Source organism: Falco peregrinus, chromosome 5 (assembly GCF_023634155.1).
Source record: "Falco peregrinus isolate bFalPer1 chromosome 5, bFalPer1.pri, whole genome shotgun sequence".
NCBI lineage: Eukaryota > Metazoa > Chordata > Aves > Falconiformes > Falconidae > Falco > Falco peregrinus.
The window spans coordinates 48985127-49011477 of record NC_073725.1 but is presented as its reverse complement, the minus strand read 5'-3'; the positions used below and the strand labels follow the sequence as shown (position 1 = coordinate 49011477).

General features: G+C 39.3%; 1 protein-coding gene across 1 annotated transcript in view; it reads left to right on the top strand.

Moving 5' to 3' along the window:
- Positions 1-26351, top strand: part of NRP1 (neuropilin 1) — a 114753-nt gene that overhangs the window by 29926 nt on the left and 58476 nt on the right. The window contains 2 exon segments of the mRNA XM_055804050.1: positions 17130-17311; positions 21992-22219. Coding sequence (XP_055660025.1) covers positions 17130-17311; positions 21992-22219 — 410 coding nt within the window.

Here is a 26351-nt window from a genome sequence, read left to right as displayed (position 1 = left end):
ATTGCCTTGATAATAACAGAAAATTTGAACTTGGCATTTTTATAGATTGGCCCGTGTCTAAAAAGTTTAGTAAAGGTGGTTCTCCACCATCTCCAGTACAGTGGTGCTTCATAAAAGCAAACATTCATTTTGCCCACCAACAGGGGTTTTGGCAAATTAAAGTGGGTCATAGGCAACACAAAATTTAATCGGTAGCTTTCCATCTACTTCACCCTACAGAGCCACAACCCAGGGAACCAGAAGAAAGAGATCAAAAGGCTTTAAAAATGTCGGGCAGCAGGATCTTATTTAAATTATTGGGTGAGATGCCCTCTTGTTTTTAACAATAGCAAAACACATCACGTAGCCTGTTTTCTTCTCTCCCTTTATGCTGTTTTTGACAGGCTGATGCAAATTACATGTAGAAATTGTCTTTTTGCTCTCCGGCATCGCTTTGGACAACATTTGAAAACATGTTTTTGTAAAACAACGTAGTATTCAAAAGTATTTGAATCATGTAGAAGCTGGAGGATTTGTAACAGGTTCTTAACCAGTATTGACTGAAATAAAACTAATTTCATGAAAAAACAGAAAGCTGCCTTAGGTGAGACCGATAAGCACTTAGGGAATATAAGAAGGCTTATCTCTAATTCTGTTAAGTGATTCAGTTTTAAGAATTGCACATTTCTAATTCACATACATATGATAAAAGGTGGAGGGTTTTTTTTTTTTTTAATTTCCAACAATTGAAATCATTAAAACCATATAAGTAGATATTTTTTCTTGTTATTAATGTTGGCTATTATGTGGACAGGAAGATACTGTCCCCACCTGATGTCATACTGCAGAACAGGAAAACCTTACTCCCAAGCTCTACATGCAACCTCTATGCTGCTAAATCCTTGTGCGCAAGTAGTCTCACTGACATCAGCAGAAGCAAGGCTGTACAGTCTAATTTTAAGAATACATGTGTGGTGTACATAATAATTCTTGATGCTGTCATTTTTATCTCAGATTTTGTAAGGTGAAGCATATGGCCTGAATATGAGACTGGCTGAATATTAAAATTCTTCAGTTTATGGAGTAATTCATGTTTCTAAATCATATGACTAATGGATAGTACTGGTTTAATAAAGCACCAATCAGCCAAGACTATGTGCTTAAAATGAAAGAAATACAAAGAGAGGGTCATCAATATACACATGATTAATGACCACACTTAAAAGCAGTTTTCACCATGCCTCCTAATCATGGATTTGCATGTCTGTGTGTCTGTGTGTCTGAAGGGTGGGCTGAAATGGGGGAAAAGAAGATCTCAGTACCATTCTGTCTTCCTTATTTAATTTAATCTTTTTGGGATTCTTCTACAGAATAACATAGATATTGTAGATTAAGGAAAACAGGATGGGCTATTTTTAGGATTCAATTCATATGAAATCATTTTCACTTACCTTCTAGCAGCTCCCTGATTTTCTTCTCACAAAGCGTGTTGGCTTAAGGTAGATGGGCAGGGGACTGCAAAACTGAAGTGAGCAAGACTTGCAACCTTAAGGATTAAAAGCATCAGGAGATAAAACGTGTGTTGGTGTTGGAGAAGAGGAAGCTTACGTTCTGGGTGTAAAGGGCACTGGTCATGCTGGATGAAAGGCATTTCACGTTCAGAATGACTTGCCATAGTGAAGTGTTTGCTAATGTGCTCACTTCCTCTCATGTTGCCCCAGGTATCTGAGACAGTTCCTACATGGCAAAACGAGTCATTTATAATGCGACAGACTCATGCTAAGGCTGGCAGGGAATATCGTTAACCTCACAAGTCTTGATGTGACTGAAGAGACTCGAGATCTGTATGGGAGACAGGTCTGAAAATTAACAGCCTCATTAATCAAATCACAATGTTTTGACAACTTCATGGTGTGTATGTAATCTATCCTGTATACAATTTAGCTAAGGCTTTTATGCAAGACATTTTTTGCAATAACTTTATGTGAAAAGACTCCACCCCACAGCACAATTATGGGATTGTATGCTGATTATCAAAGGGTGAAAAAGCATAATTAACTGAGATTCAAATAGAAAATACTGACAGGATTATGAAGGAAGTAGCACATCTTGTTTTCTATTCCGTTTTACCGACTGAAGAATAATCACCATCATCACTTAGAAAGCCTGGAGGAAAGGTGGCCAACATCTCACACCTGAGCTCAGGTACAGGGCATACTCCTCTTCAGATAAGAAATCCCTTGAATACATTTGTCCAATGTGTTTAGTCAAGACTGAAACAAGTGCCGATAACCTGCTGGGGCACCCTACCGTGACATACCACAGCGTGTCCCTCAGATAACCAGTTCTCCAGAGCAGCAGGATGCTCAGCACAGGGTAATTCAGAGTAATTCTGGGTCCCTCAGATGTCAGCCAATAACTTTCTGCTTAAAAACAGACTCTGCCCCAAATATTTTGTTCTTTGGGCTCCTTTTAGATACCCATCTTAAGGAGCTTAGGGATACATGGTCGCTTCTTTCCACACCTATGGCAGAAGGCTTATTAAATACTTTTGAGTAATAATACTCAAATACTTAGAAGTATTAATAACCCTGTACATCCAGACAAGACTACATCTATGAGTATTTCTGGGTTATAAAGAAATGTTATTGCTTGTTATAATGTGCTTAGTAGAACAAGGTTTGATGTAGTGGCAAGAGTAGCAAAATGCCATATTGCTCTATGAACGTTTTGAAATGGAGGCTCAAAAAAAATACATAGTATTTTAACTCTCTTTGTCCTTCTTGTTCATTGTCCATCTACAAAGGCAAACATTTTAAATCAAAGCTAAAAAGGGTTAGCAGCCAGAATGCAGAGCTGTCAAATATATATATACACAAAAGATGTATTAAATCGTAAAAGTAATGTCAATGTCACTAGTATTGTAGCTATCTCAGTTCATCCAATGCCTTCAAACTCTTTTGGGGAAATAGCAATATCTGATTTTCCAGACTGGGAAACTGAGGCACAGGTTCGTTAGCTAACACTTGGCTTCACTGAATAGAAATAGCACAAGAATAGAAGCCTGTGCTTTCAGCCATCCAGTCTAGCCTCTGCCCACTTTCTCCCATCATGTCCCATCTCCCTAAATGACCTAACTAAGCCCCATTACACAGAGGGCCATCTAGGCTCACATTTGAAGAATGTAGTGTCAACTCTCTCTCTGACCTCACAACTTTATGGTCCTGTTAGCTATTGTTTGAACAGTACAGAGCTGTAACAACACAGAAAATTTACAGGTGACTAAATAGGCAACCCCCAGGGCAGCCTACCTCCCTTCCAATGGCTCCTGCCTTCCCAGACACTGGGTCTCACAAAACCAGAATGACTCCTGGCTTTCAACCTGCTATGCTGGACATCTGCATCTGTGCTGCAGTCAAAGATATGACTGCAGCATCCATAATGGTGCCAAATCCTTACCCAGTTAGTGGCAAAGCCATGGTGGCATAGGTCTTATTGTCCCTGGTGGGAACATTCAACACTGAGCAGAGTCTATGACATTATTAGTACCTCAGCCAATTAAATAAAAATCATTCAGACATGTGTCCCTGTGTTGTAATCACATCTCCAAATGCAAGAATAGCAATTTTTGGTAGTTTATCACTGCTCTGAGCAGCAACATTAATGAGCAATACTGTGATTTACCCATAGCATAATGCTGCATAGAAACCTTACTCAAGTTCTTTCCAGCTGATATATTCTCTTGTTGCTGGCATGAGAGGCTCTTCCATGATCCTTATCCCTATGGGATGAAAAGAGAAAATCCTTCATCAGTTTCTCTCTTATCCCTCTGCTAGTTCTGATGTTTGTGAATTCCCATGTGGAATTTTCACGGGGGGAAGGGACAGAGGTTTGAAATATTTCTCAAAGTTGTCTGGCTGGCTCCTACATTAGACATGCAGCAATCACGCAAGGGCAGAGGACATTTCATGGTATCTGTTTGAGGAGAAAAGTGCAGTAATTAAGGAAAAGCTGAAATATGGGATGTTATATGCCAAACACATGAAAATTCAATTCACTGGAGCTGTTTCAGGAATCTGTTCATCTCAACATGTGTTGGTACTGTGAGTCAGGCAGGATTTTGCCTCTCCAATAGTCTGTTAGTCTCTTAACATCCCTTTGTTCAGAAAGGAGAAGGAAGGACTGGCTTTACAGTGCCCGCGAGACCAAATTCAGGTTAAAGCTAATAAGGAATGCATACATTTAATTTGTTAAAGGGGTTTTCTGCATGTTTCAGGAAAGAGGGGGGATTATTACCATTTCACCCCTGTAATAAAAAACAGGATCCTGTATCTTGGAAATGTTTACAATGTAACAAATGAGGTTATGTTACATTGTAAAATTTTAAAGGGGACTGTGCGCTGACACCTAGTCTCAATGGCATGAAACACATGAGCTGTTCAGACAGGAAGCGTTTGTATTTAAAAAAATATGAAAATAATGTTTCAGTTTGAGAAAAACAAGTGCTTTTGCTAAAAAAAAATTATATTCCCCCAGGTACAGATCCTCCCCCTGCCAGGTACCAACTGTTTCATTCAGAGTAGGGGATAAACATGATGCCTATATCATCTGGCTCAAAGCTGGGTGTGATGTTGGTTATTTGGGTATCTTAGCACTGAGAGAGCAAAACTGCAGATTTCATTTTCATTAATGTGCTACAAGGTGACCGTGTCTGGCTGTACTGCTGGCAGAGGGAGGATGGCTCCAGAAGTGCACCTTGCAACCTGCAGTGCACTGCCCTGGGAGCTGCATCACCTCAGACGCAGTGCCAGGAGGGTTTGGAACAGGAGGATGGAGGCTACACTGCCAAAAGGAGTCCCTGATTTCTTCTGTGCAAGCCAGACATCTCTGTAAGCCATCTCAGGGGGCTCAAAGTGAGGAAAGGGATGGGGCATTATCTCATTTCCTTCCCAGACTTCCTACTACTGTTTTGGGCAATTTATACCTTTAAGAATGCATAAGGCAAACAAACCTTGTTCTCCCTAGTGTGTGAAAGCCTGTCTTTTGCATTATTAAACCACAGAGGAAAGCATGGTGTTATCTCACTCAGATTCTCTGCACGTACAAGAGAATCTGTCCCAAATACATTTCACGGCTTGTCTGTCTGGGTTAGTGTGCTGCTTGCCGTGAGCGAAGGAGAGGAAAGAATCAATGCTTAATACGACAGAGTCTTATACAGATTGTTCTTGTATGCTTATCACTACTAAGTAGACAAACAAAAGTAAAAACGTTAATAGATACCTGACTAGAAGTGTAAATGAAACAAAAGCCATCAAATCAGGATTTTATCCATTTAATTGCAGAGTAGGTGTTTTCATCAGTCATGTAATGGTTTATTGCCTTTCAAGGCTTATTTATTGTAATTGATTAATGAAGACTTGGAGCACCACTCTCTTATGGGCAACAAAAGGAAAGAAGTTGCAACACCATTTATGTTTGCAATTCATTGAGTTACTACAGGTCCCCTTGATATATCAGGTAATACATTACTGTAGCTCCATGTCACACTGTCCATTTCCCTGAGTGGAAAGCAAGGACAGAAGCCTGACCCATGAAACGCAGAAGACAAATCAACATCATTAACACATAATTTCTCGGACCCAGTAACAGCCCTTTTCTGAAAACTCTGTTTTTCCAGGTCACAGCTGTCAAAGCAGCTAGGACAAGGATGGGAGAGAGTGGTTCTAGGAGAACATTACTGCTGACCTCAAAAGCAGCAATTTCTGTGTGAGCGTGCTAGTCCTGACTTAGGTTTTGTACTGCCGTGATTCCAAAGGCAGGGATCATCTCACAGCCATGTGGCTCTAAGCAAGAGTACAGGTCCAAACGCTCAGCAGATTTAAGAGAGTATATCTCAAGAAGTTGCACTGATGAGGGAGGAAAAGGAAGTGAAAAGAAGACAAACTTGGTCCCATCTAATGAACGCTTGCTTCCTTGACGTTTTCACAGCTCCCGCTGGGGATTTAAGCTGGCGCGTATTTATGCTGTATGGTCCCAATTACTGAAGCCCACGAGCTGTGTATGTGTTTGTGTTGTCTGTATGTTCATTACTCTGCTTGCTTTCACAAGTAGGTATTTAGTACCAGAAGAAAACTATGCAAAATTCTTTAGCAGACACTTGTGAATTCTGACAGGTTTTCAGCTTAGTTTTCCATTTAAACATAGTGTAGGCCAATGCACCTCTGATGCAACTCCACTAAACTCTGTAAATTTTTACCAGGGATGATGCTGATCTGCCGTGCACATTTTCCTTCCTGTAAGTCATTATCACATGCCTGTCTTTCTAAGAAAGACATTTTTATGAGAGGTGGATCACTGGGGTGGGTTTTTTTGTGTGGCTGGTTTGCCCCATGCTCCAGCTATAACAATGTAGTTTCACTAGGCGCTGGGTCATATGGCTGACCTCAGCTAACAAGCTGTTCCTGTTTTTAGGCTACTGGGAATGTTTATTGGCCACTGTTTTCCTCTATTCTAAACACTTAGTTATTTCTCAAGACTCATATAAATCATAAGGTCACAAAACTCATAAAAACTGTGGCATTCTTTGTGATACAAGATACAAATGAACTAACTTCAGGCTTAGCAGCTTTAAACATCTATGGTATATTTTATCATAATATAAATACATTCATTGAAGTTATATATACTTTTTTGTTCAAGGATACACAATAAAATGGTAATAAAATTGCTCAATGGGACAAACTTTTATATACTGATGTTTCAAATTGGTACGGTTTAACTGTGAGCTCTATTACAAAAGCAATGTACTGTAACTGTATGATACTGAGTTTAAGAGAAATAGTGATCTGTTTGCAATAAATGTTAAGTATTCACATACTTTATAAGAAAATAATGCTGAGGATGCTATTGAATTTCCTAATGTAGATTTCAAGAGTGGAAACGCTGAGAGGTCTGTGCTAACATGCTGGATTGACATGTGTGCAAAACCAACTACACCTGTAAGGAAACACACCAAGTTATCAATAGGAGCTTTATTCATAATGTCTGTACTGAAATTGGACAACAAATTAATCAAAAAGAGCTGGTAGCATTTACTATAGTTAAATTTGCATAGAGGTTTCCACTCTGCTTCCCTGTTCTTATTTGCTTTAGTTGTTCTGCAACGCACATCTTCCAAGTTTAAAGTTTCCCAGGCTGCTCTTCTGCTTGATAATGAACTTTGGAAAGAGACAGCTAAAATGACTCAGGTCTTTTTTGTTCAAAGAATATAAAAATATACACAGAGAGTCACGCACATATACGTGCATACACATATCCCTGTTGCAAAACAGAAGAACAACTGTGGGACTTTTTCAGGCAGCTCTTCAACCACACTCGCTAAGATCAGAAGGCTGAAATTTGAAAGCACCATCCATGAGTAAATTTTTTTCCTTGCACTGCCCTTAAGAAATATCATGTAGATTTCACAAAGCCAGGGCTTCTTTAATGTTGCTGGCTATGCATGTTACTCATGCTGCTTAAGGGTTGTTTGTTAAAGTGGCAATGTACACCACCAGATGATTTTGTGGTGAGATAACGGCTCGCCAGGAAACATGCAGACATCGTGAGTAGGTTGATCTCTGAGCTACAAATGCTTCTTATTCAGCTTTGTGTGCCTCCTGTGCCAGAGAGTGCTTCTAGATGCTATGGACAAGCACTTTGTCTTTCCAAGTTTGTATTATATGAAAGAAGTAAGGAGAGATGGTTTTCATCTTCAAGTGTTACAACAGACTGCCAAAGGTCTTCTCACAATTATGAGAATATGTAGTTATTAATGCCACACATTTCACACACTTTAGGACTCTGTATTTAATCCAGAAAAGCCTTGAAAGTTTTTATGTCCTTTATGTAATTCCAACTCTTTTTTTTCCTTGGTGATAGCTTCAGAGAGTCTGCCCCCCTTCCCCCCATTAAAAAAACCACAGGAAAATCTCTAATACTTGTACATGATTAAACACTGACAAGTCAAAAGTTTCAGCAACAAAGCTGCATTTTTTCCAATAACTCCACTTGTTTGTACATATGCCTAGTCATGTGGCTATATACAGGTTTTAGATACAGCCTCAGCAAAAATCAATCCACTCATTTACATGTGTCATGCTTTTCAGGGAAGGAAGACCCATAACAATCATTTACATCAATACAGACTAGGTACGTGAAGACAGTAATCACACAGTGGATTTTTCACTTGGCCAACAGTCTGCCCAAAGGGAATGGGGTGCAGAAATCAGAACAAAGGGAACAACACTGAGAAATATTGAGTTCCAAGTGCCTAACACTGCATCCTTAATACTCTCTTAATATAGTTCCTAACTGGAAATAAATGAAAATACCCATCATTTTACTGCATTTACAGAGCTTCAGGACATGGTTGCCATGGAAGAAAATTGCCATAACTTGTGTTCTAAAGCTGATATGTCTGTCTGCAATTTCCTTTCTCCTTTAGCCTCTTTTCGTTTCATTAATTATGGGTGTTGCTCAGAGAGGTTGTAGACAGCCCACAAGGGACAAATATTTGAGTTTCAAAAGCATGGAACTTATTTTATGTTCTGAACTTTCACAGATTCTGTGAAAAGCTAACATCTACCTAATACTTTAAAAAGTCAAGTTTCTAAGGTTGTGATTAATATGCCACATAGATCCCAACAGAATAATTACAAATTAATCAGTAGTTCAGAACTCCCAAATGGAGTATTATAAGTTTGCCATCACTTTAAAGTATTCCTTTTCTACTTTCATGGAAAGAAAAAGAAATCACAAACGATTCTGATCTTTGTTTGATACAACTCTTTCTCTGTCCTTTAGGCATTCAAGGAAGTAAACCTGAAGCTTCTATAACTTAGCAATTAAGAAAGCTTTTTTGTGAACTCAGCAATACATACTAACAACACTAATCCAACTACAAGTCATTAGGCACATGAAAATGATGTTTAATGGATATAGAGGCATACAGTTAGTGTTTGACTCTTTGCAGCAGTGTGTGTATATATGCATGAGTCTGAATGCAAGTAACTTAGTCTAGTTCTACAAAAATCACACAAATGTGTTTGTGAGATTGTGTGAGACTTATCAGCCCCTTCTTCCAGTCGTTCTATGGCTTAAGAAAACTTCCAAGTTCCAAGCCTCTGTTAAGAAGCTTTATTCAAAACCCACAGAAGCTGCTAGGAATCTTTCCATTATTTCAGGAGATGCTAGACTGGGCTCTTATATTTAAAATAAAGAATCTGGCTATCTAGGCTTTGTTCCTTGCTGTCTGTAAAATTTCTGGGAGACTGTTTGCACTCAGTCTCTCTCTTCTGTCTCCACATATGTAAGATGAGAATGACAACTTTACCTCAGAGGAATGTTGCAAAGCTTCACTTATAAACAGATTGGCATACTTGCTAACTAACAAGAAGTTTTCTGATTGATGGGTGTCTCCTGGGAGGTCATAAAAAAAAAAAAAAACAAAAAAAACCTGTATGATTGAGTTTTCGGAAATAATGTTTTTTTGGCTTACAAGAGCCTACTCTTATGCAAGATGACTACTTGTGCCATCTTTTTTCTCATCACCTAGAATATCTTCTCAAATCTAGCCATGTCAAATTAGTGGCTATATACCAAGCTAAGCCAAGGCATAACCCTCACTCCTGAAATGTCCATATGAAAGAATATAAAGCTTGAGGTATAGTGAGTAATAAGAAAATTACTTTTTAAAACCATATTTTTTTACCCAGTTTCTTAAGCCCTTAGCTGCCTCAATGTAGATAAAGTAACTATGAAACAACCAGTAAAAATCTGACGGTGTTTTATTTTGTGAAGAACACTGGAAAGTTGGCAAGAGGTAAGATTTTGCAGTGAAATAGGGAGGTGAACAAGTTGTAAATGACTCTAATATCTTCCAGATGGCATATTTTACTTGGGAACTGAGTTTGGAGTAATTAGAGGCATGTGAATTTCCTATAAATACTAAACTTCACCAGTTTGACACTAGAAAGCTCCTTCGTCTCTGAAGTCTTTAAACTGCTAAGTGTTTCTTTTCCCCCCACTTAAAGTGGAAGTCATGGATTTGTAAATTTGTCTTATTTGACAGACAGAAACCTTTTTTCCATGAAAAGATAGCATTTTTCTATGCCAGAATGTTATGAACTGAAGTTCCGTACTGAAGAGGTTTAAAATTGAATGTTTCTTCCCAGAAGAGGTTTTCATTTTTATATACTGGGTTGATTATATTATAATTTATTCTAGTATATGGCAAGCAGTGAAATCAGTAGAGTTTGCCCTAACTTCAAGAACAAAACTTTTCATTGGTAAAATGCTTTTTGCAGATAGATAGGCTGAAGACCTTAGCAGATGAATTTTGCTTTTACTTCCCCTAGGACATTGCAATACTAAAATGGCAAAACCTGGTCCACAGCCTCTGATTTTTCTTCATTTTCTGCATGACATTGTTAACATTCATTCCCGGAGTGAATCCTGGTGTTCACATTTCTGTTGAAGAATTTTCCAGGTTTTATTTGGTGTAAATAGGGTAGAACTAAGTAAATACAAGGTAAAATATTCTGTCACCACTTGCACACTCTTTAGCCATATATCAGTGTAAACTGGCTTAGATCCATTGACATAAAGAGCTAATCTCATTTGCAGCAGCTAAAGATCTGTCTACTGTTCTCAGTGGAGCTGTATAGATAAAAGTGCAGATATAATCTTGCTTATTTAGTTCAGCTTTTCAGTTCTGCCATTCCCAGGTATTCAAAAGGCATGAGCCAAAGAACCAGAACCATGTGATAAGATGAAAGATAATCAGATTTTAAAATAGTAGTGATTATTTTTTTTACTTCTGGGGTTTGAACTTTTATTGGTTAAGGTATGTTGTATTTCAGATTCCTCTGTTCAGCAGAGAATTAAAAGCTTAATTTTAAAATGAAAGGGCAAATCCCAATGCATTAGATGATTCCAGAATCCAGTGTAATAACAAAACTGTTGCTAACATTAGTCACAATCAAACTGTTACAGTGGGTAACTGTAGATCTTCATCGATGTCTTTGTTACATCTTTTCTCTTTTTCACTACAGCATTGTCTTGTACTAAAATAGACCCTCACTAGTTCATTCTTAATGGAGACCCAATGTCAGTTAATGGCCTTGGTAAATTACTGAACAGTGGCCAAATCCCAATGGCCTTATTCCCAGAAATCTCTTAGGTTGACAGGACCTTTGTATGAGTAACTTCAGTGAATTTTGGCCCTGAGTGAAGACCATAAAAGCATCAGCTCACAAAAGACCAATGGAAACAAAGGCCCCCCGAACTGACAGGGATTTCAGTAAATTACAAATCATTAATCGATTGCAAATTGTGTATTTAAATATCCAGCACTTCAGAGAACTGTGGGATTTGTATGATATATTGTCTCCCTCAGGGGGCTTCATCTGCACCATGAATCCAGTACAAGCAAAACCAGCTCAAAAGCCTCCTGCCATGGCATTCACTCCCACGTCCCCCTTTCTCACAGAGCTTGCACTGCCTGGCTGGTACTAATTCAACTGTATGTGTGTCCACACTTGGAGAAATGATCTTTTGGGCTTTTTAATAGATGGAAGGAAGGAAGGAAGGAAGGAAGGAAGGAAGGAAGGAAGGAAGGAAGGAAGGAAGGAAGGAAGGAAGGAAGGAAGGAAGGAAGGATGGATTAAAAAAAAGGTCACTTCACTCATCTTGTCAAAGACGTCCACACCAACAGTTGACTTGCTTGGGATAAAGAAAGACTTCTCTGTTGAGAAAACTGTGGTGTGTGATAGGAGCCAGGCAGGAATGCACCGTGCAGGACCATGGCACCAAACACACTGCAAAGGGGCTAAAAAAGCAAAAAACCTCCACAGTCCCCTGTAGTTCCCATGCCTCCCAGTGCTCAGGGAGCAGCTGTGCCCAGCTTAGGCCTGGTGGCTTGCTGCAGACACAGCAGCTACCCAGGATCCTCCAAGGGCCACATGCCGCTTTCACATCCATCAAGGTGCATTTTGAGGCCCATGCATGAAGAGTTATATTCCCTCCATGTAGATACCTGCACTGAAAGTCCCAGCTTCCACAGGATGGGGCTGCCCCTCCAGTACCCGTTAGACAGGTCACCTTGCCTGGGTAGGGCACAGGAGGTCACGGAGAGCAGTCAGGCTGCACGGAGGCTCAGATGGAGAGCAACCCAACAGACAATGAGGTTACAGACAGAAAAACAGCCTGTTTGGGGCTGTGCTTAATCTTTTATTTTTAACAGCATGTACTTCTTTTTCTTGTTGCTAATAAAATGGGATTAAGTTTGGTGTCCCTTGAGTGCCTGCAGCTCTTAAGCTTTTAGCTCTGGGATACAGATTGCCTTGTGCCACAAGCGCTGCAGTAAATCCCACACCTCTAACCCTCAGTCACTAATGGGGCACAAATCCACAGTGCTGAAAAACTTGAAACTCTTTATTTAGATTTCTTCTTGTAACGCCTTCTGTTCAGCTGAAATGGAGCCTTGCACGGCATAAAAATAAATTCTTTATAAAACAAAGGCAAAACATACATACTAAGAAGCAAATTCTCAGGGTAGATAATTCAGGCCCCAGAGAGATTTAGCAGCTTGGTGGAAGTGGAACTGGAGTAATAAATGAAACAGAGAGGTGGAAGATCTTTTCATTCTAACAGGTGAATAACCAAAATACTCATAACCACTGTATTGATGCATATCATACATAGTAGGCTGCAGAAAAATATGGCATATTCAGATGTAAATTACAGTTGTATATGCTTCACTGATTGTTTCATAAGGTTAAATGGCAGATATTTAGATTTCAGCTGAGTTCTGCAGATGTCTTGGAAGGAATTTTTTTAGGCAAAAGGCTTAAGATCTAACTGCTCTAATAATAGGAAAATGTGTAGAAGCAGAGTGTAGTTTCCAGAGTGGCTGGCTTCAGCACCAGGCAGCGCTTTCTAGCACTTTCATTTCATTTTCTGCAGTACAACATGCTATGGTGCATTTCAGGGGTCACCAGCATGTTCAGAACCGAACCCAGATGTAAGCACTCTTATCACCTACTGAAAAGTAGAAGTAGAAAATTCACCAAAATCTGTATTCTGCAGCTGTTTATGTTTTTCATTGCCCAGTGCTCATTTAATAGGTTTTGCTTGGCCTGTTCCTTGAACCCCTAACTTACTCTTCCAAAAAAAGAGCAAATTTTTTGCAATTCCTTCAAGAATTTATAGAAGAATTATAGATTCCCTCATCTTTCCAATGGGAATCTGTCCCAGACATTGTTTTATTGAACCGTAAAATTAGGACCATCTAGTAAAGGTGTCTTCAGCCACCAGCTGAGAGGAGCAGTGGGAGTGTGCGAGCTCTGCAGCGCACTTCAGCAGCTCCCACCCAAGAGCCACCATTGGTCCTTGCACAACACAGAGGGTGCAAACAGAAAGCAAACAAAAATGGTTTATCCAGAATATCCAGACAAGCAAAAAGGGAAGGCTTTTTGCATTGTGGCATAGTGGCTCCATGAATGTATCCACCGATTACCCTCTCTTCTGGGCATGCATCTCCTATTTTCGCACATGAACTTGTGCTCTAGTCTTTCACCTGAAACTACACTCGATGGTTAGTGCCATGTTTATATTTACATCTCTGTGCCATAAACCCTAAAGGACTATAACATTACAAGAAATATTTGCCACACCATTGACAGCAGTAACCGAGTGAAGAACTGCCAAGTGGGAAATCCAAATTTGCAAACTCAGTAGTCTGGGCTGCATGCCAAGACTGTCTGGGCGCTGCGGAGGTGACACATTCAGTCTCCTCACAGGGATGCCAATGTGCCAACTGCATCCCTGGCACAGCATCTTCTCCTGACAAACTTATGGAGAAGAACTGCTACCAAGCCCAGAGGGATATGCAAGCTGCTTTCTGAGCTTCCTTGGCAGCAACTCCATTTTCAAGTTGTGACTGTACTTTCTGCTATTTACAAGAACAGTTGTTTGTGATACACTATGGTCTTTGGTAGGATTTTGAAAAGTGGAAAAATGACAGCAGGATGTTGGTTTCCAAGTATAAGCTAGTAAAATCCAGAGTAATTGCATTTCCCTAAGAAAAAAAAAAAATACTCATTTACTGCAGCCTCGATATCAGATGTTGCCACCAGTGTGGGAGAATCCAAATCCATTTGTTAGCTGCCAAGTGAAAGACATGATCCTCAGAATATGAAAATTATAGGAATGATCTCTAAAGCTTCCTCTTTTCAAATTGTACTTCGTACTTATTGTCTCACAGCTAAACTTCTTTTCTGTCTGTCAGTAATTATTCAAAACAAAAGAAAAAAACCTGATAAATCCTCCAATCTTCTGCAGGGCTGCATGACCTATAACTTGCAAAATCCATTAGAAGACAGCCCTTTAGTAACCAAATTGTGTCATTTACAACTGCACAGCAGCCAGAAAGAGCACCATAAATTACAATTCTGTCACTATAAGGGACAATGGAAAGGTATGGGCAGGCTATCACTATAAAGGAGGAAACCTAGCAGAGTGATAGACTAATTTTCATATTTTTTGGCAAAGTTATAAATAAATAAATAAATAGATAGATAGATAGATAGATAGATAGATAGATAAATAAATGCGTGTGTGTGTAAGCAAAATCGGTACTTACATATTAATTTTTTCTTGGCTGTGTACGAAAGAGTAAGACTATAGAAGACTATTTTCAAAGTGCAGCAGAATAAAAATACTGAATTCAAACCTTTTGGTTTGTTGGGGGTTTTTTGTACATGAAGTAAAAATGCATGTAAAAACTTGCTTAACATTATTAGTTAAAATTTTTCCTATTACTTAATAATTCATAAGTAGGGTTCTTCTTAATATTAATTTGAAAAGTTATCTACTATTGAGGCTTAAGCAATGAATGGTGCCTGGAAAATGTGAAATAAAGTCATCGTGGGGAGAAGAGCAAAGACTCATTCAGATGTTGTAGTTTTACATGTTTACTCTTTAATGAGCTGTTAATTATTTGGAGAAAGGTTGTCTTATTAAAAATTCTCAACATTCATTTTTTTCCTGAAGTCTAAAAACTAGCAGCCTGCATCCCTGCGTACTTCCAATAGGTTTTGCAGAGAACCTAGAGCCAGTATTCTTAAGGATATTTCTAAAGGAAAACCAACCCCAAATCCAAAGAAAAACAATTCTTATGTCTTTTTAGAACTCTCCTCTTAATTTTCAAATCCTGTTATACATATATCATAAAGAAATTATAGAAAGAACAGAAGTCTAACTTTAAAAAATGCAGGCTACCTAAAGTATCTGTAAAATTATCTTAGAAATTAACATTTCTGCTTTTTATTTCCCCCAATCTGAAATGGGACAGTGAAGCTAACTAGTTGAGCAATTGCTACTAGAAAAATCAAATATATAAGAGGAAATGCAGTTAACACAATATTTCACATATGTTAATGCTTACAGTTCCATCAGTGTCAGCTTTATTTTCTACTTGATATACACCAAAGCTGGCACACAATTTTAACAGATGAGGTAATGTCATTTTTAATTTAAGGAGCCTTAAGCCATCCACTTTAACTAGTGATATCATCTCTGCAGTTGTCTCACGGGACTTCATGTAAACATAAGTAATGTGCCCTGGACGGTTTGGAGCAGAGTTGTTAAAAATTACATTGGTCATCATGAAGACATTTTTTTTTCCTTTGATCTCTTTAAAAATGTCAGATGCACTTTATTGTCCTGTCATTTTTAGCTCTTCCTTGTATATTATTATGCTTGGAACATTTCAGTGAACATAACAGTAAAAGAATAAAGGCCTAAACAAATTAATGGCAAGATTTTAATGTCAGTTGTAGTAGGATAATGAAAAGTAAATGAGATTGTCTGGCTAACAGCAACTTGTTAAATAAAACAGCGGCACGGCTGAGACACAAAGACACAGGGGCAGAGAGAAGCTTTTTGACACAGTCCGAAAGAGGCTCAGAACACAGCCCAGGCTCCAAATGCCACCGCCTGTTAGAAGATGATTAAAATGATTCCACAGATTGGGTCTGCTCCTCCTTTCTGTCCAGGGTCAAGTGAAATCATCTGCTAATAACACTTAAAAACAGACCTGTATCTGCACCTGCAGCTTCTGCCTCCCTGTGACTTTGATTCTTGTCTGTATTCCCTCAGCAGGTCAGTACACCAGGCTGCTGGGCTGTCCTCAGCCCTCTGACACCAGGTGCCAGAGCAGCCCCCACGCACTGGCATCTCTGGTGACGGGGCTCAGGAGCCCTAACATAACTGTTGCTCCCAGGCAAACTTTTACTACCAGTCATTATTGCGTTATTCTGTGCTTTTTCTTATGAAGTCCTTAGGAATAAAGCAGGTAACCAGGGGAGGATTTAGCCCAGCCTGTTCAGTAATCACCTGCTGTATGAGTACAAATATGATAACGTGCACTTCTTGATTCAAATGCCTAAGCAAAGATGATTTGTAATGAAGCAAGTTTTGTCTGAGAAAAAACAAGTGCTGTGACTGACGTGTGGATTTTGTGATTTGCTCCAAACTATTTGTCTAGCTAACAAGGAAAATAACAGATTTTTCTACCGCTGGTCTGAAACGTGGTGGAGCTTTGAACAAAATCTGATGTTTAGGGATTTATTTATTATTCTGTGGACATATGTTTGGAGGACAGCATATGGAAATCAAAGTATTGTTCATAAAGAGCTCCAGCCAAAAAGACATTTTTGAATTCATAACAGAACTTCACAGTTTGAAAAGAATGCTATGCATTATGTATTGATAACAACACTACACAGACAAAGGAACACAATTTAATAATACAGAATTGTGCTCATGAGATTTCCCTTTTTTTTTGTTAATTGGTTACTTTAGCTGACATTGTCTGCAAGCATAATGGACACCATTCTTCCTAATAGTTCCATGTTGCCAGATGATGTCTACAGACATAATGTAGTCCATTTTAATTATTTCATTTTGCTTACATCTTTCAGCATAATGCATTTTCCAAGCAAGCTAGCATTTTTCTTGATTATCTATGTTGTGTTATGGTTTCTAAATTAATTAGGTCTCCTTCTTTCCTGGAAGTTAAAAGTTTCTTCCTTCCATTTATCTACCAGGTATGATTATGTTGAAGTGATTGATGGAGATAATGCTGAAGGACGCTTATGGGGAAAGTACTGTGGAAAAATTGCTCCCCCTCCTTTAGTGTCTTCGGGACCATACCTTTTTATTAAATTTGTTTCCGACTATGAGACACATGGAGCCGGATTTTCTATCCGTTACGAAGTTTTCAAAAGAGGTGAGAAACAATTCATTGTTATATAGCTGGTAACCTGCAATTTTTGCTTGCATTGTAAAGTTCATCATAATTCTTTGGAATGGGGGGAATGCATGAAAATTCTTGAAAGAGAAAATTGTATGACCCTTGTCATTCCAAGGTGGAGCATGTATTCAATGGGTGTAAATCATTATCAGTCCAACGGGTCAGCTGCATCTGAGGATTGACTCCTCTGAATGTAATGTGATCTTCATCAGCTGTTTGTTTCAACCATCTTAAAACCATTAGCTTTCTTCCATTTTTGTTGGTTTGGGTGGGGTTTTTTTTGTGATAATAATTACTGTATGATTTACAATGTTACTGCCTTAACAGCACTGTAACCTTCTGAGTCCCTGACTTATTTTGCTTAGTGTTTTGCTCTGCATTCCCAAGAGGTAGCTGTGGGCTCAGAAAGGACCAGAGTACACATGGGCAGCAGATGATGTTGCTGTTGCTTTCACAAATCATGTTTGGGAGGTAAAGGAGGGGAGAAGCTTACACTGTTCACAGGCATGACCTTCTGGATGCTGGTGCCAGAAGTTCAGTGCTGGTGAGCACAGGTTGCTGTACAGGGCACAGAGAAAGCCCAGAGAAACAAACAGTCCAGGATTAACCAGACCTGTAGACAGTCCCTCTCTGATAATTCTCTGAGTCAATAGCTAGAAGGGCAGTAAGATCATCTTATTTTGGCATACACCTTCCCTATAGCTGGATGGAGATAAATTCATATATTCCATGCCTGGAGAATACAGGACCAAAACTCATGATATATAAAAAGACAATAAGCTTAACTTTGTAGAAAAAAATACTGACTTCAACATCAATGTTTAGGGTTATACTCACAAAAGCAGTTTAGGGTTATACTCACAAAAACAAAACCAAAAACTTCGAATTTCCAATTCACACCACATCCAGGTAGCACCCCATTTTCAAAACCAGTTCAAGCTCCTTTTACACACCTACACTAGAGCCAGATTTTCAGCTGCGGTCAGCACACACGCTTGGTGGCAGCTGTACTGTTAATGAGGAGAAGCACAGTAGTGAAGTGTCTTTCCTATTGCAAGCTATTGCTGCTCTGCACAGTGCTAATTGGGGCCACAGACCTCTCGTTCACCATCTTCCCTGTCTGTAAATCCACTCTTGGCTCCCAGAAATTCTTTTGGTGACCTTCAGGGTCACATTTTTTGAAAGAACTCAGGATCCAAATGACACCAAGATTTCCTGAAAACATATCTCTATTTATTTTGATGGCTTTAGGAGGCTAAACTCTTGAAACTGTGCCCTGAAATTTCTCAGTACTTATATATACAGTACCACCTTTTGTAAAAAACAAGGCTGAAACACAAGAAGAAGTGAAAGAATGACCTGTGAAAAAATCTATTTTAGCAACTGAGCTTTTTCAAGAAAAAAGCTTTTATTTATTTCCTGATAGTATAGTGGCAACCCAGAGCTCTGACAGCAATGTTGTGTTTATTTCCTTGTGTGGTCATTTACATGTCTCAATGACACACATTACCCATATTAAGATGGCATTATGAAAGTGATTTTACACACACAGAAGTCAGGAAACTCCAAATTATGGCTCCCAGAGCAACTTTAACTCTAGTTCATTCCACATAAACCGTATATTAAGGCAGAAAAGTTATCACCAGGTACAGTGTTAGAAAATGCTGTGTGTACACAAAGGATACAAGTTTTAGTTTCTGTGGGAACACAGCACTTTTTAACTTTTGAGTTAATGCATATATGCTATTCCAAATTTAAGTTTTAATATCTGTACCAAAGAAAGCTGACCAGTTCACCCTGTTACACAGGTGAAGCTCAGTTGCTCACACCAGACTAATATGCTTCATTCAAGCATATTCACATCTTAGCTCATCATTTCCCAGGTATGAGAAGTATTAAAATGATCACAAGCCCTAGGTCCTGTGTTGCTGAGCTGAAGGTTGAGCTGCATTTCAGCACACACTATATTTTTGCCCATGATTCCTGTGAAAGCATCCTTAGTTTTTGAAAAGAAAAACTGCATTACACTACCTGCATCCTAAGCTGAGAGACCAATACACGTAATGACTGTGATAAAAGAGATATGGGTTTTGAGAGTAGGAGCTGCCTTCACTTCTCATCCAGCTCCTTAGCCAGAAAGACAATGAAGAAGTTGAATTCTAGACTAAATCATGAAACCCATATTGCCCAGCATTTAGCCCATCTGAAATGTTCATCATTTTGGCTGTGGCAGCCAGCCTATCATAGGGTGGATGAGTGGTCTGCTCACTACATGAGGATCTATACTGTACACTTTCAACATTCCTGACTTTAGTTGACTAAACTTATGGTGTAAACTGAAAGAAAAGGCAGTGTCAGCTAAGAAGGCAAATGACTTTCTGGCTCAGTGACACCTACATCGAGCGAATGAAATTATACCCAATGTCATCTCTTTCTCTTTCCTTGCTCTCTCTGTTGACTCCTCTCTCTCTTTCCTTCAGCTCATCTATCTTCCTTTATTTCATGCACATGCACACAGGTAGTTTCTCCCTCCCAGGAGTATCTATTTTGTCAGCTCTCTGTTAGAATCTTTTCTGCCAGTTTTCCATGAAGATTGCACCATGGAGTTCCTCGTAGCCTCAGTGTTGATTTAATTCATGGAGCTTCTTCTCAGTGTCAATAAAGGGTCAAAATCTGTGGAGGGCAATTTCCTGAGGCAGCTCTTCTGAAAACAGGTTTTGTTTCTTGCACCAGATTGACTTGAACATGTTTAAAATAAAGCAAGCCGGTATTGAGATACCATGTGTCAGTGTAAGGAGCCTGATGATCGTGCACTCACAGAGCCAGGATCTGGCTGTATTTAATAAAGCAATAATGATCCTGGCTTACATTTTATATTGCATCTTTTATTGGATTCCAAGAGGAGTACAGAACACTTTTTGCTATGAATGGCATAGCAAAGCTATTTTATCCTGGAACAGCAGCTACCGGTGGGAGTAAGAGGCAACAACCAGAATATAACCCTCCCATACATGACAAGGAGACAAGGGAATGACAGGGAGAGAAGAGAAATATCCGACCAATGTGTAAGCGGGCAATTTAATTATAGGCAAAATGTAATTTCCCAAATTGGAATGGGTCAGGTTACGTGAGCATTAATATCTGCATCTTCCAAAATATGCCACAAAGTGTTCTGAATATTGATGCGATAGATCAAGCATTTCCTATCAGTGTCTGTTGAAGGACAAAAATACCTGAACTGACTAAATTCGTTCAGACCTCTCTCTTGGATGCTGAATTTAGCTGGGAGGTGGCCAGATCTGTGGGGGGTAATACATTTGGCACATTCACAAGGAAAACATTTTCTGTGCTGAAATAAGAGTATTCATATATGCAACAAGCCAGACTGTTTTCTTTCAGTGATCAGTGTTCAGCATTGGAAATCCTGTAAGGCTTCTGGCTACGGTCTCTAAGGATGCTGTGCATCCTCATCCAAATTGAAACCTTGCACATGCTCATCCTCCAGCACAGACCTGCCTCTTGCAACCAAACTGTTGCCTGTGTCCTTCCTCTACTGTGTGTTTGAAGACCTTCATCTGAGTCATCCTACTCAAACTCCCCAGGTCAACTGCTCTCCACCAATCCCCCAAATCCTGTAAATCACTTTCCATTAATTTTGGAGTGTCAAAAGTCAGAGAGGGGTACCTATGCTGACCTTGTGGGAGGATGTGTGGGCAGTGCCTGCGGCTGACTTCGAAGCACACCTGCAGATGTGGGATACACAGAGAGGATTCCTGAGGGACCTAAAAAAAGGAGAAATGCGATCTGTCAACAAGTGAGGAACTCCAGTTTTAGTCCCCTGTATTCACAAAGGCAAATCCAGTGATCTGGCCTTTTATACCCTTGCATCTTTACTGCTACTTTCCTGCTTCACCAAAAGCACTGTTTGGAGCATCCCATTATGGCATGGTGGGGACATTGGGGAAAGCTGGTGTGTCAACATTGACATTAGGTGACTTCTAGCAACACTGCCTGCAATCACACAGTTTATCGTGCCTGCACTAACAGCAACATTTTACTGGTGCACCTGTGTCAACACCACTCAGAATGAGTCACTCACCCTTGGTACATGTACGAATTACCTTTCACATTTAGTTTGTCAAGGAGGCATAGGTCACATCTGGCAGAGTTACTGAGTCAGTGCTCCAGGAATCTGAAACCACTACTCCCTCTACTGAATTCACTCACCCACTTTTGTAAAAAATTCTATTTCACCAATAAAATCCCTGTCAGCTATAAGATTTAAAGATTTGAGCTTGAAGGGGCTATAATTATTTCTCTAGGGCTCTGTCGAGATTTCTGCAGCTTACACTTTCATTGTTCCCACATGACTTTGTATTTGTCATAATTTTTTCTAGAGCTGGTACAAGTTTTCATATTGTTCCATACAAATTGAAAATTGGACATCAGACAGTATATGTGAATTGTGCTTTAAAACCTGACTATCAATAATAGGAACAAGCTGGCTGAATGATTAATGCAGCGATTAAAATGAGGTGTTTCATTGAAAAACCACCTTTGCTGCTGGAGAGACAGTATGACCTAATTTGTTTTCCAGCTAACTACTTTGCTTAGTAGCATAGTGTTAACCCTGGTGATTTTCTCTTTCTCTTGCAGGACCTGAATGTTCCAGAAACTTTACTTCATCAAGCGGAGTGATAAAATCCCCTGGATTCCCTGAAAAATACCCCAATAGCCTTGAATGCACTTATATTATCTTTGCACCAAAGATGTCAGAGATTATACTGGAATTTGAAAGCTTTGAGCTAGAACCTGATTCAAATACTCCAGGGGGAGCATTCTGTCGCTATGACCGATTGGAAATCTGGGATGGATTCCCTGATGGTAAGAGAAAAATGGACTGTGATATGCATATCCATTACTCTGTAGTGGGCTGCAGAAGGCATATTCTCATTTTTTTAAATGTCATAGTAGAGAGGTCCTTGCTTGATTTATGTGAAACGAGTTGAATTAAAGAGAAATAGGAAAAATGCTCTGTAAATTCATACAGTAAAGCATATCACAGTGTGAGTGATTATTTTAATGAAATATGTTTAATTTTGAACAGTTGGCTTGGAGAAAAACTGGTTTTAGAGGGGATATTTGACAGACCCCTACATTAAAATTAATTAAATATGAAGCTTTGTAATGGGTCCTCAAACTTGCACAGCTAACGCATGAGTATTGTCCAGAAATTTCCAACAACTTGCACAAACTAACCCTCCAGCTTGTGAAGGATCTGGGTTACAGACCACCTGTCAAATTGGAGAATTTCTTTGCCAGAGAAAACGTGGTGTCCATACAATGGAAATCATACAGACTAAAGATTACAGTGAACAGTGATTGAGTTATTCATTCAGGTGGGTTCAGTGAATGGGCACTGCAGTGTTCCTCCCTTACAGTGCTCTGTCTTCCAGCAGTATCAGCAAATCCAAAAGTTTTATCTTAATTTGTTAATTTATAATCTCTGATTAGCTGGACACATGTTGGGTACCTTCTAGAACTTACTTGTCTGCCAGCTCAGTAATTTTCCGCTTGGTTGTTGGCCACGCTTGACCTTGTGCAAATTCACCAAGTGCATAGCTAGATATTAGCAAAGACTATAAGGCCTGTGAGCCCTCACTTCACCCTCTGCCCGATCTCATAACCCAGCTTTGCACTGAGACTGATGAATAAAATAGCTGCATGATTTCTCTGTTTTTTTTCATAAACGGCAATGGGTCCACAAGGTCCAAGTCCCCTCTAGGCTGGGCAGCTGTGTGCCGGTTCACCAAGGACCCCAGTTGGAAAGGCTGTGGCTCCAGTCTAAAAGGGACTGTTCGAGTAGAATGCCTAACCTTTAGGGTGCCCAATCACCTACACCAATTGTGCAAATGGCTGTGTAAAACCGATTGTGATGCCTTTTTCACTGTTTCTATGTATGGCATAAGCTGATAAAGAGAAGTATGTTGAAGCTGTCCTTTTTCTTCTTAATTTTGTGACTTGTAGCAAAATTCAGCAACTGAAGATTTATGTTGTTTGTGTTGGGCACTAATTACAACTATTTCAGTTTTCCACTGGTGTGATAACCCAGATTAATACATATTTTCTTTGCTTTTATGAACAGCAGTGGCAGTTTCTATAAAATGCTAATACTACATTAATATTTCATTTAAATGAAAACATATAACTTAAGGAACATACTTTAGTAACATATTTAAACTTGCTTGTGGTTTTTTTTCCTAGATAAATTCCTGATACAATTTTAATTAAAGCTTTTATTGATGCTGCAGTAAATAGGTACAAGATTTTTAACATATAGTTATTTTTCCTTTTTGTTTTATACTTAATGGGTTTATCCTGGCTCTTTTCAATCCACTCCAATAAATAGTGAAGAAAAAGCCATAACAGTAGCTGAAAGACTATTTAGTATTTAATGCCTCAGTTAGGAAAACAGTATTGTAACACTACAATAATGATGTCTGGAACATTTAATAATAGGTTTATTTGTATTTAGGCCAAATCTGTCCAAGCTGAATTCCTGTAGAACTTGCATTTAAACTGACATGTGAAAAGATGATCCAATCAATCAATTTATGTGTAATATTACCAAAAAGAAATGCATTATTGTTAGTGTCAGAGGGTTTCAAAACGGTAATTTCCCGGTTCAAGAAAGTGACTGAGCCATACTGAAGAGCAATTAACAACAGGCATTATCAGCCTTTCAATTCTCTCACAAACTGTCTGAACTCAAAATGGTCCTGACATCCCACAAGGGTGCTTACATGTTTGTAAATATTCAACTGAATTTGTAGAAAGAAATGTTTCCTTAAATACAAACTGTTGGAGGTTGTGGTGGCTGTAGGGAAATGTTTGCTGCATCATTTCACTGTAGGACAATCCTTAGCCGGCAGTCAGTCTCTTGTTTAACTTAACACTACAAAGGCAGAGAGAACATGATTGCTTCTCTATAAATGCATCACGGGATTAATCCCTGGGAGGGAGAACTATTTCAACCAAAGAGCAAAGCTGACACAGGAAACCACTGGTACGACCTGGCGATAAACTGAAGGCAGAAATTAAAAGTTTCTACATATCAAAATAAGAGTTTCCAGATAATCTTAAAAAAAAAAAAAAAAAAGGAGAAAGTCAGGCAAAATAAATCTAATTTGCACCCACATGGAAGTAGTACATTTCTGAAAAACATTAGACAGTGTTGTTGCCTTTGATGAAGAAAGGCTCACCCAGGGTGTCTTTCAGCCATTTGTCCATTTCCCTTTAGTCCATGAAAAAAATATTCTGAAGCTACATCTACACTATTAGCTAAAACAGGGCCAAGGCATCATTGTGTGTACTTCCTAATTACTGGCATACTACCTTGCACAACTTCAGCCCACATCAGTTTGCACTTTCCCAAGCAATTCCTTAGCACGGTTTGGAGGAAAGTGAAAGCTGGGGATCATTCCAAACAGGCACATTGCACGCAGCTGTCATGCTTCAGTGGAAAAAGCCTTACAGGAGCAAGCTGTGTCACTCTGTTAGTGTGATCCAGGAACAGTCCCTGGCTACTGGCTGCAGATCCAGAGGGTGGTCCATGGCCTGGTCTGTTTAGTGATATGGACATAGCCATAAAAAAGGAAGCTGTTTTGCTTTCTTAGACTGCATTGCTGCTCACATACCCAGCTGTGTCAGAGAGTAAAGCCACCATTGCACTACAGATGCACTACACATGAAGCAGAAAGATTTATTAAACGTTTGGAAAAAAAACCCATATCCTTCAGTTCAAATCCCCTGCTCCACAGCAACACAGCTGTGGTGTGCCAGGATGATGGCAGTATTTTAATAGGTCACAGAGAACAGTTTGATGGAAAACAGTTGTGGCCACAACCAGGGAAGAATTAGATGGACAACCCCCTGAACATGCTGCTCTCACCCAACTCTGGAAACCAGGCATCAATGTTTGAGCCAGGCACTTTCACTACCTCTGTTCTCAGCAGAGAACAGCAGCCCTCACTGATCTGTCTCAGACATCTACTTCAGGGTGCAGTTAATGGACCTCTGGAGATTCTTATCTCATTGACTGTACTGAGAGCTATGGAACACTAACTCAGATGTAAACTTAAAAAAGATACCTAAGATAGAACAGATGAAACCCAACATAAGTGGAAAATGTTTTCACTGTAGAATTAGATCAGCTACAGTCACTAGAGATCAGCAGGAAATTAATCTGCTGTTTTCTACAGTTGCGATTTTTTTTCCTTCTTCCCCCAGAAAAAAAAAAAAAAAAAAAAAAAGAGAAATGTTCTTTTAAACAAATTTTCACACTGATGTTTAAAAGGATGTGTCAAAATCAGTATGCCTCCATTTACATTTTGCTTCTACATAATTGCCATTTTCCTGATGGAAAACAATTTTCTGTTAGACAATTTGACAACAACTATGACAGTCATTCACAAAGACATTAATCCTGAAATGCTCTGTCACAATCATGGAGTCCTCAGCCTACCTGGTTGTCCTTTTAGTGGATTGAATCTGGCAAGTGCTGAGTACTTGCGTCTTGATTCTGCAAAACATGTGCTTATCTTTGAAGCACGTGAACAGTTCGATTGACTTCAACAGGAATTCACCAAGGACACTTACGGGTCTGAAGTACCACTGGTGTGAGTGTTTGCTGATTCAGGAGGGGAATGTTAGGCATTCAGTAATGCCTCAAACCCGGTGTTTTGTTTCTGCATAACTGCATATCAAGAGCACCCTTTGGTCTCTTCTTTAACACAAAGCAATAAGTGAAAGAAACCCTGGTGGAGAATATTCGGGAACTACAGGTGCACGTTGCAAATATTGTGCAGAAAAGGTACCACGGTTTGAAGGAGACAGCAGGTGGGATTAAAGCAGGAGAGTGCGTAGATCATGAAATAGAAATATGTGATTTTGCATGAATAAACAAGACACCAGAAATATCTCTGTCCAAGGCACAAACGTACCTTAGCCAGCCTCA